Source organism: Salmo salar, chromosome ssa18, assembly GCF_905237065.1.
Source record: "Salmo salar chromosome ssa18, Ssal_v3.1, whole genome shotgun sequence".
Classification (NCBI taxonomy): domain Eukaryota; kingdom Metazoa; phylum Chordata; class Actinopteri; order Salmoniformes; family Salmonidae; genus Salmo; species Salmo salar.
The window spans coordinates 50,116,482-50,132,658 of NC_059459.1; the positions used below are offsets into that span (position 1 = coordinate 50,116,482).

General features: G+C 40.4%; 1 protein-coding gene across 1 annotated transcript in view; it reads right to left on the reverse strand.

The window, feature by feature from the left end:
• LOC106577458 (oligosaccharyltransferase complex subunit ostc) overlaps positions 1–16,177 on the reverse strand; it is a 43,913-nt gene that overhangs the window by 21,096 nt on the left and 6,640 nt on the right. Inside the window, exons 2-3 of the mRNA XM_014155454.2 lie at positions 5,766–5,859; positions 4,895–5,092 (exon numbers count right to left, since the gene is read on the reverse strand). Of these exons, the coding sequence (XP_014010929.1) occupies positions 4,895–5,092; positions 5,766–5,859 (292 nt within the window). The remainder of the gene's footprint in view (positions 1–4,894; positions 5,093–5,765; positions 5,860–16,177) is intronic.

Sequence of the window (16,177 nt, forward strand, 5' to 3'; positions counted from 1 at the left end):
TGCGGTGTTCTGCAACGTGCTCGTCATCGCTGCTAACAAAGCGCATGTGTTGCGCAAGCAATGCCTTGACAAGACAGTCAGCAGGAGCGATTTCATCATGGATCTGGCATGTGAGCTTCGTGAGAACTACATGAACATCAAGAAAGAAGCTACAGCCGCCAAGGCAGCAGCGCATCCTGCTCTCCCTCTTCCAAGCACTACTGCTCCCACTCGGGAAAAGGAAGACAATGTCAAGTCGGCAGGTGCACACGAAACAAGACCCATGAAAACTGTGTGCAGTGCAACCGATTTGTTTGTTGGGCTTGCTCACACAAAGTCCCGGAGCTGTGTGCTGACTGTGGACCCGAAGCATAAAGTCAAGAGAAGATGAGATTTACCCGTGCCTTTACACATGAATCAAAGGGCACAATACAGTGTCCAACAAAAACTTATTTGTATCTTGTCATGAACACATTGCCACAAATATTTCTTTATGCAATTCATCCTTTACAATTGTTCATGCACTGGTTCTTTTGTTTAGGTATATAGTAAATAATTTCACATGCGCACCTGGCTGGTTATTATCCTCATCTTTTTCGTTTTAACTTTGTCAAAAGAAGCTGTAACTGGACTTTAATTACTACAACTCCATTACTAATTAAATCTACAAATAAAGTTGATCAAATGGATTACACTAATGTTTTATTGTAAGGAAAATTCATAGGTTATAGGCCCACTTTTTTCTAGGACTTAATAAAATTATACAAAACATATTCTTAACTATCAAATAAAATGTTTTATTAATATATTTCCACTAACATTTATTCATGCAATTAATCCTTTACAATAGTTGATGCACTATTTATCAAGCGTTGGTGCTTATGTTTGCTGCACCTTGCGGGTTGTTATGCATCTGATGCATTTGCTACATAAGGACAAAATTCTCTTGTCTAGCAGATGCTAATATATGTATGCAGGGTATTTGTATGTACGGACTTGTTCGATTATAGAACCATCCGATGAGTGAAGATGTAATCCATCCAAGAGAAATCTTACGAGAACTTGAAAACAGCATGTATTTAGTTTTGCCCTTATTAAGCACACGTTTTAAAAATCAGTAATGGCTTCCTGTACAGATGCAAAATCAGACTGTAGCCTTGTCAAATCCAGGTCAGCAGTCAGAGCAATTGCGTACATATTAGTATCATACGCATATTGATGAAATGTCAATTCTTTAACAGATTGACCAATAGCATTTATATAAATAGTGACAAGAACAGGTCCCAAAACAGACTCCCGCAGAACACTTATGTACTTCAAGAAATACGGACTTAACCCCCATCAATCACGATGGCCTGAGTTCTGTCACTAACATAATCATGGAACAATGAGCATATAAATATTTTCACGTGCCTTAATAAAAAAAACTTGTATGCCATCTGTAAATACGAATACAATTGTTATATTACGAGCCTAGTTGGTTTAGCCACATAAAAAGTCAGCAACCTTCCCCCGATCCATGATTGGCTGAGATAATGAGTGGGCTGGACATGCCGAGAGACGAGTTCGGATTGGTCTGCCATGTGGCACGCTGTTTATCTATAACATGAGCTGGTCAGTATGTGTCGGTAATGCTTTCTAACGCAGCTTTTTTAAAAGATATATCACGCAGTAGAACTGCATAAGTGTTGCTCTCCACTTTCCGGAGCACCGAGATTTGAAATTAGCTAAGGAGATGGAGAAAATTCTGGCGTTTGATAGCGAATTTGCAGACAGAATCAAAAAGAGAACAAAAGTCAGTTGTATAAAACACCTGTCTCCGGATTACATCTTCAAACTAACCCTAACCCATTTTTTTTTTAAACTAAGCAAGTCAGTTAAGAACAAATTCTTCTTTACAATGACGGCCTAGGAACAGTGGGTTAACTGCCTTGTTCAGGGGAAGAACAACAGATTTTTACCTTGTCAGCTCAGGGATTCGATCCAGCAACCTTTCAGTTACTGGCCCAATGCACTAACCACTAGGCTACCTGCCACCCCTAACCACTAACGCTAACTCATGGCATCCATGACAGAGAGAGAAGCGTCCATCCATGTATATGGGTAAGATAGTCTAGCTAGCTACATTTTCAGATATTACACGTTTCTAATTTTGTCAGAAAGTCACTTTAAATTTAAAGTTAAATTGTACTGTTAGCTTGCTAACGTTATGCTTATGATCTGTGTAGTAATATTATTCATATCTCAGAGCCATTTGCATTGCTAGTTATAGCCTAATGTTAGCTAGCTAACATTTAACCTGGTTGGTTAGCTACCTGCAGATTCATGCAGGGTAGTAATGTTATGAATTGGGATTATGGTTCATTGTTTAACTAGCTAGCTGCATGTCTCAAGAAAAGACTCCACTATGCAAGTAACCATTTCAATAGAATGTTCATGATGTCACTGTGACAACTGACGCAGCTGGGGGGAATGGAATTCTTTTGACTTTATTTTTCTCGGCGGGGACGGGGGTCACTCCGAGATCAGTCTCGGTTCACTGAAACGGTCCACCCACACAGACAGTGTGGTGAAGAAGCAACAACGCCTCTTCAACCTCAGGAGGCTGAAGAAATTTGTCTTGTCACCTAAAACCCTCACAAGCTTTTACAGATGCACCATTGAGAGCATCCTGTCGGGCTGTATCGCCGCCTGGTACAGTAACGGCAACGCCCACAACCGCAGGGCTCTCCAAAGGGTGGTGCTATCTGCACAATGCATCACCGGGGGCAAACTACCTGCCCTCCAGGACCCCTACAGCACACAATGGCCAAAAGGATCATCAAGGACAACAACCACCACTGCCTGTTCACCCCGCTACCATCAAGAAGGCGAGGTCAGTACAGGTGCATCAAAGCTGGGACCGAGAGACTGAAAAACAGCTTCTATCTCAAGGCCATCACACTATTAAATAGCCATCACTTGCATAGGGAGGCTGCTGCCTACAAAGACTTGAAATCATTGGCCACTTTAAAAAAATGGATCACTAGTAACTTTAATGTTTACATATCTTGCATTACTCATCTCATATTTATACTGTATTCTATCTATTGCATCTTAGCCTATGCCGCTCTGACATTAATCATCCATATATATTCTTATTCCATTCCATTACTTAACCTGTTAGGGCTAGGGGGCAGTATTGACACGGCTGGATAAAAAACGTACCCGATTTAATCTGGTTACTACTCCTGCCCAGTAACTAGAATATGCATATAATTATTGGCTTTGGATAGAAAACACACTAAAGTTTCTAAAACTGTTTGAATGGTGTCTGTGAGTATAACAGAACTCATATGGCAGGCCAAAACCTGAGAAGATTCCATGCAGGAAGTGGCCTGTCTGACAAGTTGTTGTTCATCTTGGCTCTTTTTATTGAAGACTGAGGATCTTTGCTATAACGTGACACTTCCTATGGCTCCCATAGGCTCTCAGAGCCCGGGAAAAAGCGGAATGATATCGAGGCAGCCTCTGGCTGAAACACATTATCGCGTTTGGCAAGTGGCCGATCAGAGTACTATGGGCTTAGGCGCGTGCCCGAGTCGACCCCATGCTTTATTTTCTTTCGTCTGTTTACCTAAACGCAGATTCCCGGTCGGAATATTATCGCTTTTTTACGAGAAAAATGGCATAAAAATTGATTTTAAACAGCGGTTGACATGCTTCGAAGTACGGTAATGGAATATTTAGATTTTTTTTGTCACGAAATGCGCCATGCTCGTCACCCTTATTTACCCTTTCGGATAGTGTCTTGAACGCACGAACAAAACGCCGCTATTTGGATATAACAATGGATTATTTGGGACCAAACCAACATTTGTTATTGAAGTAGAAGTCCTGGGAGTGCATTCTGACGAAGAACACCAAAGGTAATAACATTTTTCTTATAGTAAATCTGACTTTGGTGAGTGCTAAACTTGCTGGGTGTCTAAATAGCTAGCCCTGTGATGCCGGGCTATCTACTGAGAATATTGCAAAATGTGCTTTCACCGAAAAGCTATTTTAAAATCGGACATATCGAGTGCATAGAGGAGTTCTGTATCTATAATTCTTAAAATAATTGTTATGCTTTTTGTGAACGTTTATCGTGAGTAATTTAGTAAATTCACCGGCAGTGTTCGGTGGGAATGCTAGTCACATGCTAGTCACATGCTAATGTAAAAAACTGGTTTTTGATATAAATAAGAACTTGATTGAACAAAACATGCATGTATTGTATAACATAATGTCCTAGGGTTGTCATCTGATGAAGATCAAAGGTTAGTGCTGCATTTAGCTGTGGTTTGGGTTTATGTGACATTATATGCTAGCTTGAAAAATGGGTGTCTGATTATTTCTGGCTGGGTACTCTGCTGACATAATCTAATGTTTTGCTTTCGTTGTAAAGCCTTTTTGAAATCGGACAGTGTGGTTAGATTAACGAGAATCTTTAAAATGGTGTAAAATAGTCATATGTTTGAAAAATTGAAGTTTTTGCGCAAGCGTCCCACCTAGCCCATAGAGGTTAAGATGTGTGTATTAGGCATTTGTTGTGGAATTGTTAGATATTACTTCTTAGATACTGTTGGAACTAGAAGCACAAGCATTTCGCTACACTCGCAATAATATCTGCTAACCATGTGTATGTGACCAATAAAATGTGATGTATCTGTTACTATCAAGAGTGTTACTTGTGTTGATGATTAGGTCCCCTTTAAACCAGACAAACAAATGTGTAAAAACACAGAAACTTAATGGTTTTCAATGGGAGCAGTAGGGTGGGGAAGGGTTGTGTTGCGCTGTCCGTCATAAAAGTAGCACATTTCTCCCCACCCCACAGAGTTATGTGTTTTAGTTGGAGGCATGATTGGAAATCTTCACAAGAGAGTAGACTTACGGCAGTTTCATTCTCATAAACACTCTGGCCATGAAGAAGCTGAGCAGGACACTGACAAAACCGATGAACAACAGAAGGAAGCGGTTGAGTTTAGGGATGTTTGGGGCATTTGAGCGATCCAGGATTATGAAGCCCAAGCCTCCCATGGTGAAGAGGAAACTGGAGGCCAACCCTTCCATGATGTATTGGCCATTCACTCTTTATAGGAAAGAGAAAAAAATAAGATGGTTATGTGACTACCCCTCTCAAATTTGTGCAATACAATGCAGATAATGAATGGAGTAAATAATAGCCCCAGCCATTGACAATTCAGAAACAGCATACACATGGAAAGTGTTAGCTCTCGAGATCCCAAGAGGGATTACAGTTGAAGGGTTCTCAGTAGAACGTATGGACCACAGCTGGCCCAATGTGTACTAAAGTCCCAACGCTGTGTTTTAACATTCAGAAACTTGAATAATCCTTGCTTGCAATGCAGTTTTGGAAACATTTGGAACTGAACTTTCATATAAGCAAGAAATAATTTCTCAAATATAACTGAAACTCTGTACGTCGTTTCAGCACAGTTGCACAGGGCAATTTCCATTAGAGTGCAACTGGGTAGGAAGTATTGTACGTCGGCTGGAAGCATGTGTTATTCAAAACACAGCCACTTGCAACTGTGCCAAAACTGGGTACAGTAAGGGTATCTTTCGTATAAAAAAAAGAAATTGCGCTGATATGAAATTTCGAAATGTTTCCTAAACTCAGACGCAAGCAAGGCGTATTAACATTGACACAGCACCAGGCCTCTTAACATATTCCCCCCGCAAGGCAGATAGGCATTAGTCTACTGTACATGAATGGGCAAGGAAAGGGGCTGCGTACTTACCTGTATGCCAAAAATGCGACAGGCCGCTGGTGCCCATGTTCATCGGTCATTGAACCCACACTAGGTGGTTCCACAATGACATCGTAGATGATGCCTGCAGATGGGAGAGACACACGAGTAAATCAGTTAGCTAACTAGCTAGTAACAAGAAGGAAAATCAATAGTTATGCACTGGCATAAAAATATGAATTGGGATGGTAAATGCCATGTGTAAGGGTAAAGGAGGGTGCAAAGCTACATGTTAGCCTACTCAATCGGCTAATAAATTTATAGAACTCTTAATTAGCCACAGTATTGTGAAAGTTACTCTGAAAATAGCGTATACCAAGCTGTTAACAATAACGTCAATGTCACTTAAAGGTTTAACTAAAGTTACTACATGACCAAAAGTATGGGGACAACTGCTAGTCAAACATTTCATTTAAATATTATTATTATTTTTTTTTTAATCACAGGCATTAACATGGAGTTGGTCCCCCCTACAGCAATTTGCAGTCATTCAGGGCTACAGCACTTGGCGGTCCCGTTCAGTGAGCTTGTGTGGCCTCCCACGTCACGGCTGAGCCTTTGTTGCTCCAAGATGTTTCTACTTCACAATAACAGCACTTACAGCTCTAGCAGGGCAGAAATTTGATGAGCTGACTTGTTAGAAAGGTGGCATCCTATGACGGTGCCACGCTGAAAGTCACTGAGCGCTTCGGTAAGGCCATTCTACAGCCAATGTTTGGCTATGGAGATTGTATACCTGTGGCTGAAATAGCCGAATCCACTAATTTCAAGGTGTCCACATACTATTGTATGTATAGTGTAGTTCACTACCTCTACCTACTTTAAAATTATCATATCTAAATCTGAAATGTCATACATAAAGTTAAGAAACATGACAGCGAAGTCAAATGTCAACAGAATGCTTTTTCTTTTTTAAGCGAGTAGCTTCTAATTCGTGACCTGATCTTTATTTCAAAATGTGCAAATTCTTGTGACTTTTCTCATGGTCTGTGCTCTCCGGGATCCTTGGGATGTCCCTACCCCCCCATTGAAATTAATTTGAAATGGTTAAGATAAGGCTTAAGGTTAGGGTAGCGACGTCCCAAGGACTCCCGATTGCACTGAACTTTTCCACATGCCGAAAACAGAATAGATATATAAATGCCAAAAGATGATTTTCACAAAGTCACTTAGCAAAAAAACATCAATAGCCAATACAATGTCAAAACATGATCTTGTCATGAGTTCAGTATCATTTGCTTGATTGAGCAGACCCATAACTATGGTATTTTTTTTAAATGTATTAAGGCTCCCCATTAGCAGATAATGTTGCTGGACCCCAGGAAGAGTAAGGCAGCTACATACAATTAGAATTATGACAACATTACATTTCATAACACTTTTCACAACACAAGCCTCTTAAGGATTGGACCCTTTTCCTCCAATTTTCACCTAAAATGACATACCCAAATCTAACCGGCATCTGTGCCGTACTGCATTAGCGCAAAATAGCCCCCGCGATATGCAACTTTTCATGGAAGTTAGGAACCAATATACACAGATAGTTAGGAAAGCTAAGGCTAGCTTTTTCAAACAGAAATTTGCATCCTGCAGCACAAACTCCAAAAAGTTCTGGGACACTAAAGTCCATGGAGAATAAGAGCACCGCCTCCCAGCTGCCCAATGCACTGAGGCTAGGAAACACTGTCACCACCGATAAATCTACGATAATCGAGAATTTAAATAAAGCATTTTTCTATGGCTGGCCATGCTTTCCACCTGGCTACTGTCATGACGTTGCCCTCTGAGTAGAGCGAGCACCATTTCCCCCACCCTCTGCACCAGCCCTTTTCTATGCACCATCCCCCTACCTCCGTCTCCCACACCCAGGTTGCTGTGGTCAGAAGAGGTCGTAAATTCCTATGAGGAGATCCTCTCCTCATGGCCACAGTATAGAGAGAGAGTGAGTTTCATAGAGAGAACAAAGGAATTTCTTCCACCTCACAGAACCGAACGACATTCATGTTCTGGAGAAGCTATAAAAGGTCGGTGAAGAATCCAGCTACGAACTGGTCCGTTTGGTACAATTTTGTGAAACTCATGGGAGACAATACGGCCACATTACCATAACGCTGTTTATACAATAGCCTCAGCTATGAGGCATACATCTAATTGTTGTATAAAATAAATGAGTGGGGATGGAACTGTTTGTGAAATTGTGTAATGTGATTTTGGACTGTTTAATGAAGGAAACTCCAATTCCCTTTGGAGTTTAACTAAATCAGAGGACCGCCCATGAGCACAGTTATGGTCTGGCGTCATGGACAGGCCCTTTTCTGCTCTTCTGAATAAAACCCCCAACTGGGTTTTCCCACTTCAGACCAGCTTACCTCGATAACGAGAGGGCCAAGGTTTGAGAGGAGACCAAGCTTACCTCAATTATGAGATGGCTAAAGGTTGCAGACCATGCATTTCTCTTGCTGAACTTTTAAGCATACCACGTGGTTAAACTCTTAGACTATCGATACCGACAGAATAAGAACAAGTCTTTGATATTAATTACTAGCCTGCAGCTAGAACGCTTAAATGGCCGCAACATGTTTTTATATTGGTTATCAGTATTGTTTGTTTTGGCAAGGAAAATATCGGATATCGGCCAAACATTTCATATCGGTGTATCACTAATAGACGTAGCTGGTAATAACTGACACACAGAATAACTGACAAATTTACAAACGCTCAACACCCGCTGAATATTGACCGTGTCAGTAAACATTGGCAACACGGTTGCTGTCACCAACGCTCTGGATAACATAAAAACACCCTAAGCAGCTCTGTTAGGGTGAGTAAAATGGTCAGTGAGCTGTTCTCTCATTTGTGTCTGGAAGCAGCTAGCAAGCTAGCCAACATTACCCAGTTAGCTTGGGTGCTTGACAGCTGTTAGAACAGAACGCACGGATCAACCCTTAGAGATGGGTGGGGCTAAAGCTGAAGAGCGTGTGAACAATGCTGAATGGGTGTTGTCTAGGGTTGCACATTGAGGATATTTAGAGGTGGAAACTTTCCGTGGGAATATATTGGAATTAATATCATTTAAAATGTAGATTTTTTTTTGCATTGGATATATTTACCATATCATATGGAGACAGAAACAAATATTTTACCTTATCATAAGTAGACATAATTGCAAATGATTAAATCCTTCCAATAGAAATAAAAAAAACTATTTAAACTTTAATTAAATGAGTTGACTCTTCACATGGGATGATTTCACTGAACAACAAAACAAAGGGAATAGTGAATGAGCCATTGCATCTCCCAAAAACCTTTTCAACATTCATCTGTAAAATCAGGCTTCCATGTCCACTTCCTGAGACCTCATCTTCACTGTCACGTTCTAACCTTATGGACTGCTTGTTGTCAAGGATCAAAAAGCCTCAAATTTGACCAGATGGCCACCAATTTTTCAACCCTTGTATTGTCAGCCTGTTGCGGGCTTTGGTGTGTGTGCTCCCAAACCAGTTGCGCTCTGAGGGGGCTGATGTTGGTGGGATTTGGAGGATGAAGGAGGCAACAAGGGTAAGAGCCTCAGATCCACAAGTCCCTTCCACCAGGTGGTTGATGAGATATGTTTGCACGACTGCCATATTGCATCTCCATCCCAAAGCCCTTGCTTGGAAGTGTATTTCGCCAGACTGCCAAGAACCTTGCCCTTTTCTAGGCCAAGGTGGCGAGACACAGTAGTGATGACACCCTAGGACTTGTTACGGGGGGGGAATGTATGAAATGTATTCACTACTGTAAGTCGCTCTGGATAAGAGCGTCTGCTAAATGACTAAAATGTAATGTAAATATTGAACTCTGCACCAGACAGGATGCCCTTGCCAGCATACTTGGGCCCCAACATGTACGCTGCGGCGTGTATGGGCTTCAGGCAGAAGTCTTCACACTTTTTGATGTGTTTCAGAACTGCAGTTCTCTGCTTGGAGCAACAGTGAAGTGGGCAGGGCAGTACAGATTTCTTCTCTTACATCTGCAAGCAGGGTCTGAACATCAGACAGGATGGCATTGTCTCCCTCAATCTGTGCAATGGCTACTGCTATAGGTTTCAGGAGTTCCAGGGTGCTTACCACTCTCCCAAAATACATCATCCAGGAGGATCCTCTTGATGGGGCTGTCCATATCGGCAGACTGTCATATGGCCATTTCTTGGAAACACTTCTTCCCTTCCAGGAGACTGTCAAACATGATGACAACACCACCCCAACGGATGTTGCTGGGCAGCTTCAATGTGATGCTCTTATTCTTCTCACTTTGCTTGGGGAGGTAGATTGCTGCTTTAACTTGATGACCCTTCACATACCTAACCATTTCCTTGGCTCTCTTGTAGAGTGTATCCATTGTTTTCAGTGCCATGATGTCCTTGAGGAGCAGATTCGATGCATGAGCAGCACAGCAAATGGGTGTGATGTGAGGGTAGGACTCCTCCACTTTAGACCAAGCACCTTCATGTTCACAGCATCGTCTGTCAACAGTGCAAATACCTTCTGTGGTCCGAGGTCATTGATGACTGCCTTCAGCTCATCTGCAATGTAGAGACCAGTGTGTCTGTTGTCCCTTGTGTCTGTGCCCTTGTAGAATACTGGTTGAGGGGTGGACATGTAGTTCATTATTCCTTGCCCACGAACATTCAACCACCCATCAGACATGATTGCAATACAGTCTGCTTTCTCTATGATTTGCTTCTTTTGAACTCTGTTGAACTCTGCATCCAGCAAATTAATAGATAAAACATGTCTGGTTGGAGGGGTGTATGCTGGGCGAAGAACACTCAGAAATCTCTTCCAATATACATTGCCTGTGAACAACAGAGGTGAACCAGTTGCATACACAGCTTGAGCAAGACATTATGAGCATTTCTGACTATGTTCCTCCAAGGAGTCAAAAACAACTTCTGGTTCCAGGAGGACCATGAGCTGTTGTTATTGATAAAGTGTCTGATTCATAATTTTCACCTCGAATAGAAGTAGAGGGACTTTTGTCAGAGATTGCTTGTTGTGAACGCTGAGGGAACTTTAGGCTCTTAGCCAGATGACTCTGCATCTTTGGTGCATTCTTCACATATGATTTGGCACAGTACTTTCAAATGAACACAGCTTTTCCTTCTACAGTCGCTGCAGTGAAATGTCTCCACACAGATAGTGCCCATGGCATTTTCCTGTAAAGACTGGAAAACAATGAGTAAAAAAAAAAAAAATCAAAAAAAAAAAATCAACAAGCAGAAATGTTTAACTTCTTTGGGATAGGGGGCAGCATTTTCACGGCCGGATAAAAAAAAGTACCCGATTTAATCTGGTTACTACTCCTTCCCAGAAACTAGAATATGCATATAATTTGTAGATTTGGATAGAAAACACCCTAAAGTTTCTAAAACTGTTGAATGGTGTCTGTGAGTATAACAGAACTCATATGGCAGGCCAAAACCTGAGAAGATTCCATACAGGAAGTGCCCTGTCTGACAATTTGTTGTCCTTCTGTTGCATCTCTATCAAAAATACTGTGCTGTAACGTGACATTTTCTAAGGCTTCCATTGGCTCTCTAAAGCCGCCAGAAAGTGGAATGGGGTGTCTGCTGTCTCTGGGCAAAGAACAGCAGCAGAATTTGTAAGTGGTCAGCCTGGGGACAGTGAGACTGGAGATGCGCGTTCACAAGACTTCTCCATTTTTTTCTTTCAGCCTTTGAATGAATACAACGTTGCCCGGTTGGAATATTATCGCTATTTTACGAGAAAAATAGCATAAAAATTGATTTTAAACAGCGTTTGACATGCTTCTAAGTACGGTAATGGAATATTTTGAATTTTTTTGTCACGAAATGCGCTCGCGCGTCACCCTTCGGATAGTGACCTGAACGCACTAACAAAACGGAGCTATTTGAATATAACTATGGATTATTTGGAACCAAAACAACATTTGTTGTTGAAGTAGAAGTCCTGGGAGTGCATTCTGACGAAGAACAGCAAAGGTAATCAAATTTTTCTAATAGTAATTCTGAGTTTAGGTTGTTCCAAACTTGGTGGGTGTCAAAATAGCTAGCCGTGATGGCCGAGCTATCTACTCAGAATATTGCAAAATGTGCTTTCGTCGAAAAGCTATTTTAAAATCTGATACCGCGATTGCATAAAGGAGTTCTGTATCTATAATTCTTAAAATAATTGTTATGTATTTTGTCAACGTTTATCATGAGTAATTTAGTAAATTCACCGGAAGTTTTCGGTGGGTATGCTAGTTCTGAACATCACATGCTAATGTAAAAAGCTGTTTTTTGATATAAATATGAACTTGATTGAACAAAACATGCATGTATTGTATAACATAATGTCCTAGGAGTGTCATCTGATGAAGATCATCAAAGGTTAGTTAGCTTTAAAATTGTGTAAAATAGTCGTATGTTTGAAAAATTGAAATTACATTTTAAAAAAAAGCTCCAATTCACCAAAGCAAGCTAGCTACTGATAGTGCAACCCTAGGAACAGTACAGATGAACAATGATCAGGCCTACTGTCCATCTTAATGTAGAAATTGATCATTTTTGTTCTGTACTGTTACTTAGGGTTGTACTATCAAAAAGCCTGTGTGTGTTCTGTTATTCATCTGTGTGATGTGATCAACCAGTTTATTCAGTTCAGAATTAAAAAAGTATTTCTTGTATTTTAACAGCAACAGTTCCAACCTTGACAGATAGTGGCTTGCGAAAGTATTCACCCCGTTGGCATTGTTCCTATTTTGTTGCCTTACAACCTGGAATTAAAATAGATTTTTTTGGGGGGGTTGTATCATTTGATTTACACAACATGCCTTTGAAGATGCAAAAGAGTTAAATTGTGAAAACAAAGAAAGAAAAAAAAGTGAAACCTTTAGCCGGCATAACTATTCACCCCCAGTCTCAAATCTCTGGAAGACAAACAGATTTCCTTCAAGAATTTCCCTGTATTTAGCACCATCCATCATTCCTTCAATGAAATCCAAATAAAAGTCAATTTAAATTACAGGTTGTAATGCAACAAAATAGGAAAAACACCAAGGGGATGAATACTTTTGCAAGGCACTGTATGTACGACTGTTTTTAATGGGGGAAAATAAACATGAATATTTAGTTCATTGCTATTTGTTTTCGTCTATATTGAATTTGTTTTAGGCATAAGGGCAATGATGTACTGATATTAATGTAAAGTTGCATATTTTCTCAAGCTTGGGTCCCAGGAAAAACACAAAATGTCTATTTTGGGTCCCAGGCTGAAAAAGTTGAATAACCCCTGCTCTAAAGATATATAGATATCTCTCACATCAATAACAGTCAATTATTACCTCAGTCTCATTCTGAACGTCACATAATCCTTGATATCGGCAAGAACCCTAGTCCTTCTGAATATTCAGTACTATACAAATTGATATTTTTTTTACTAACTAAAAACAAATAACAGAATACACTTACATGGAGATAAGTCCTTAGCGGACTGACACGATATGACGGCTTATTACACAATTGAAAGGGGGTGAAGGAAGAGGGAGCAAGAGTCCAACTTATCGTACATACTTTTGAAAACTACGCTCACAGTAACCAGAATAGTTAGCCCCCTAACCACCGCTCATTCGGATTAGAAATTATATATGCGTAGCTGTCTTTGCCGTCTCTCTGATGAAACCAATTGCTCAGTCTATGGGTAGTGGCTTGATGTAAGGCTCTGGTTGCCCACCAGAAGTCACAATGTCCTTTGTGGAGCTTCTCTGGTAGTGGAGTGTTTGTCAGAACAAATACTTCAGATGTAAAACGGTTGTCTGTGGGGATTATCCTTCCCACCATGTGTCTTTAGTCAAATGTTCATGTAAAAGTCAGACCACTTTTACATGAACATCTGCAAACTGAATGTTTCTGGTCTCCTTGGTGATCTTCACTTCTAGTGTTGAGGTTGAGATCTTCAGAGTTTCTCGCCATTTCAACGTGTAGACTAACGTCTCACGTCTTTTGGTATCAATGGTTGAAAATTCAGGGTTCAGCTCCCGACCACTTTACAAGCCAGTAGTAACCCAGCAATGTACAGGTCACACCATTTTCAGCCGTGTAGCCACCGGTCCACACTATATGGTCTTGTAGTTTTCACCACTTGTAACATTCAGCTTGCGCTGTACATCAGCTGGTCTGTAGAGTTTAAACCATTTCTGAACGTTCAGCTCACACTGTCCGTCAGGCTGGTCTCGTAGTGGTCTCAAGGTAGATTATTCAGAAGGTAGAGCAGCGCTTTACTATGGACATACTTTTCCCCATCTTAGCTACTGCTGTATCAATATGTTTTGACCGTGACAGTTTACAATCCAGGGTTACTCCAAGCAGTTAGGTCACCTTAACTTGCTCAATTTCATTATTCATTACAAGATTTAGTTGAGGTTTAGGGTATGATTTGTACCAAATACAATGCTTTTAGTTTTAGAAATATTTAGGGCTCTTTGTTAAGTGTTGCAGTCATTTCAGTCCCTGTAGTAGCTGACATGTATAGTGTTGAGTCTAGAGGTCGACCGATTAATCGGCATGGCCGATTTCAAGTTCTCTTAACTTCTTACATCTAGACGTTCCGCTAGCGGAATACCGCTCCAATATCCAATGATAGGGCGTGGCGCGAAATACAAACTCCTGGAAAATCCGAAAACTTCCATTTTTCAAACATATGACTATTTTACACCATTTTAAAGACAAGACTCTCCTTTATCTAACCACACTGTCCGATTTCAAAAAGGCTTTACAACGAAATAAAAACATTAGATTATGTCAGGAGAGTACCCAGCCAGAAATAATCAGACACCCATTTTTCAAGCTAGCATATAATGTCACAAAAACCCAAACCACAGCTAAATACAGCACTAACCTTTGATGATCTTCATCAGATGACACTCCTAGGACATTATGTTATACAATACATGCATGTTTTGTTCAATGAAGTTCATATTTATATCAAAAACCAGCTTTTTAGATTAGCATGTGACGTTCAGAACTAGCATTCCCACCGAACACTTCCGGTGAATTTACTAAATTACTCACGATAAACGTTCACAAAAAACATAAATTATTTTAAGAATTATAGATACAGAACTCCTTTATGCAATCGCGGTGTCCGATTTTAAAATAGCTTTTCGGTGAAAGCACATTTTGCAATATTCTGAGTAGATAGCCCGGCCATCACAGGCTAGCTATTTTGACACCCACCAAGTTTGGTACTCACCAAACTCAGATTTACTATAAGAAAAATTGGATTACCTTTGCTGTTCTTCGTCAGAATGCACTCCGAGGACTTCTACTTCAACAAAATGTTGGTTTGGTTCCAAATAATCCATAGTTATATCCAAATAGCGGCGTTTTGTTTGTGCGTTCAAGACACTATCCGAAGGGTAACGAAGGGTGACGCGCCCGCGCGTATCGTAACAAAAAAATTCAAAATATTCCATTACCGTACTTCGAAGCATGTCAAACGCTGTTTAAAATCAATTTTTATGCGATTTTTCTCGTAAAATAGCTATAATATTCCGACCGGGAGTCGTTTTCGTTCAAAGACTGAAAATGTAAAATGGACTCTTCACGTGCACGCGCGCGCCCGTCTCATTGTTCTCAGATCGACCACTATCCAAATGCGCTACTGTTTTTCAGCCATGGACTGCAAAATCATCATTCAAAAGCACAAATGTACCAAACAATAAACATCGATGCCTTTCTTAAAATCAATACACAAGAATATATTTTTTTTTTTAAACCTGCAAATGTAGTTAAAATAAATTCATGTTACCAGGCAATATTAACTAGGGAAATTGTGTCACTTCTCGTATTTAGAGCAAGCAGAGTCAGGGTATATGCAGCAGTTTTGGCCGCCTGTCTCGTTGCGAACTGTATGAAGACCATTTCTTCCTTACAAAGACCCCAATTAATTTGCCAGAATTTTTCATAACATTGAATGTTGTGCAATGTAACCGCAATATTTAGACTTAAGGTTGCCACCCGTTTAATAAACGTTTTGTTTTCGAAATTATACTTTCTGGATTTGACCATATTAGCTCATATTTCTGTGTGTTTATTATATTATAATTAAATCTATGATTTGATAGAACAGTGACTGAGCGGTGGTAGGCAGCAGCACGCTCGTAAGCATTCATTGAAACAGCACTTTACTGCGTTTGCCAGCAGCTCTTAGCAATGCTTGAAGCACAGCGCTGTTTATGACTTCAAGCCTATCAACTCCCGAGATTAGGCTGGCAATACTAAAATGCCTATAACAACATCCAATAGTCAGAGGTATATGAAATACAAATGGTATAGAGAGAAATAGTTGACACGTCATAATTCCTATAATAACTACAACCTAAAACGTATTACTGGGAAT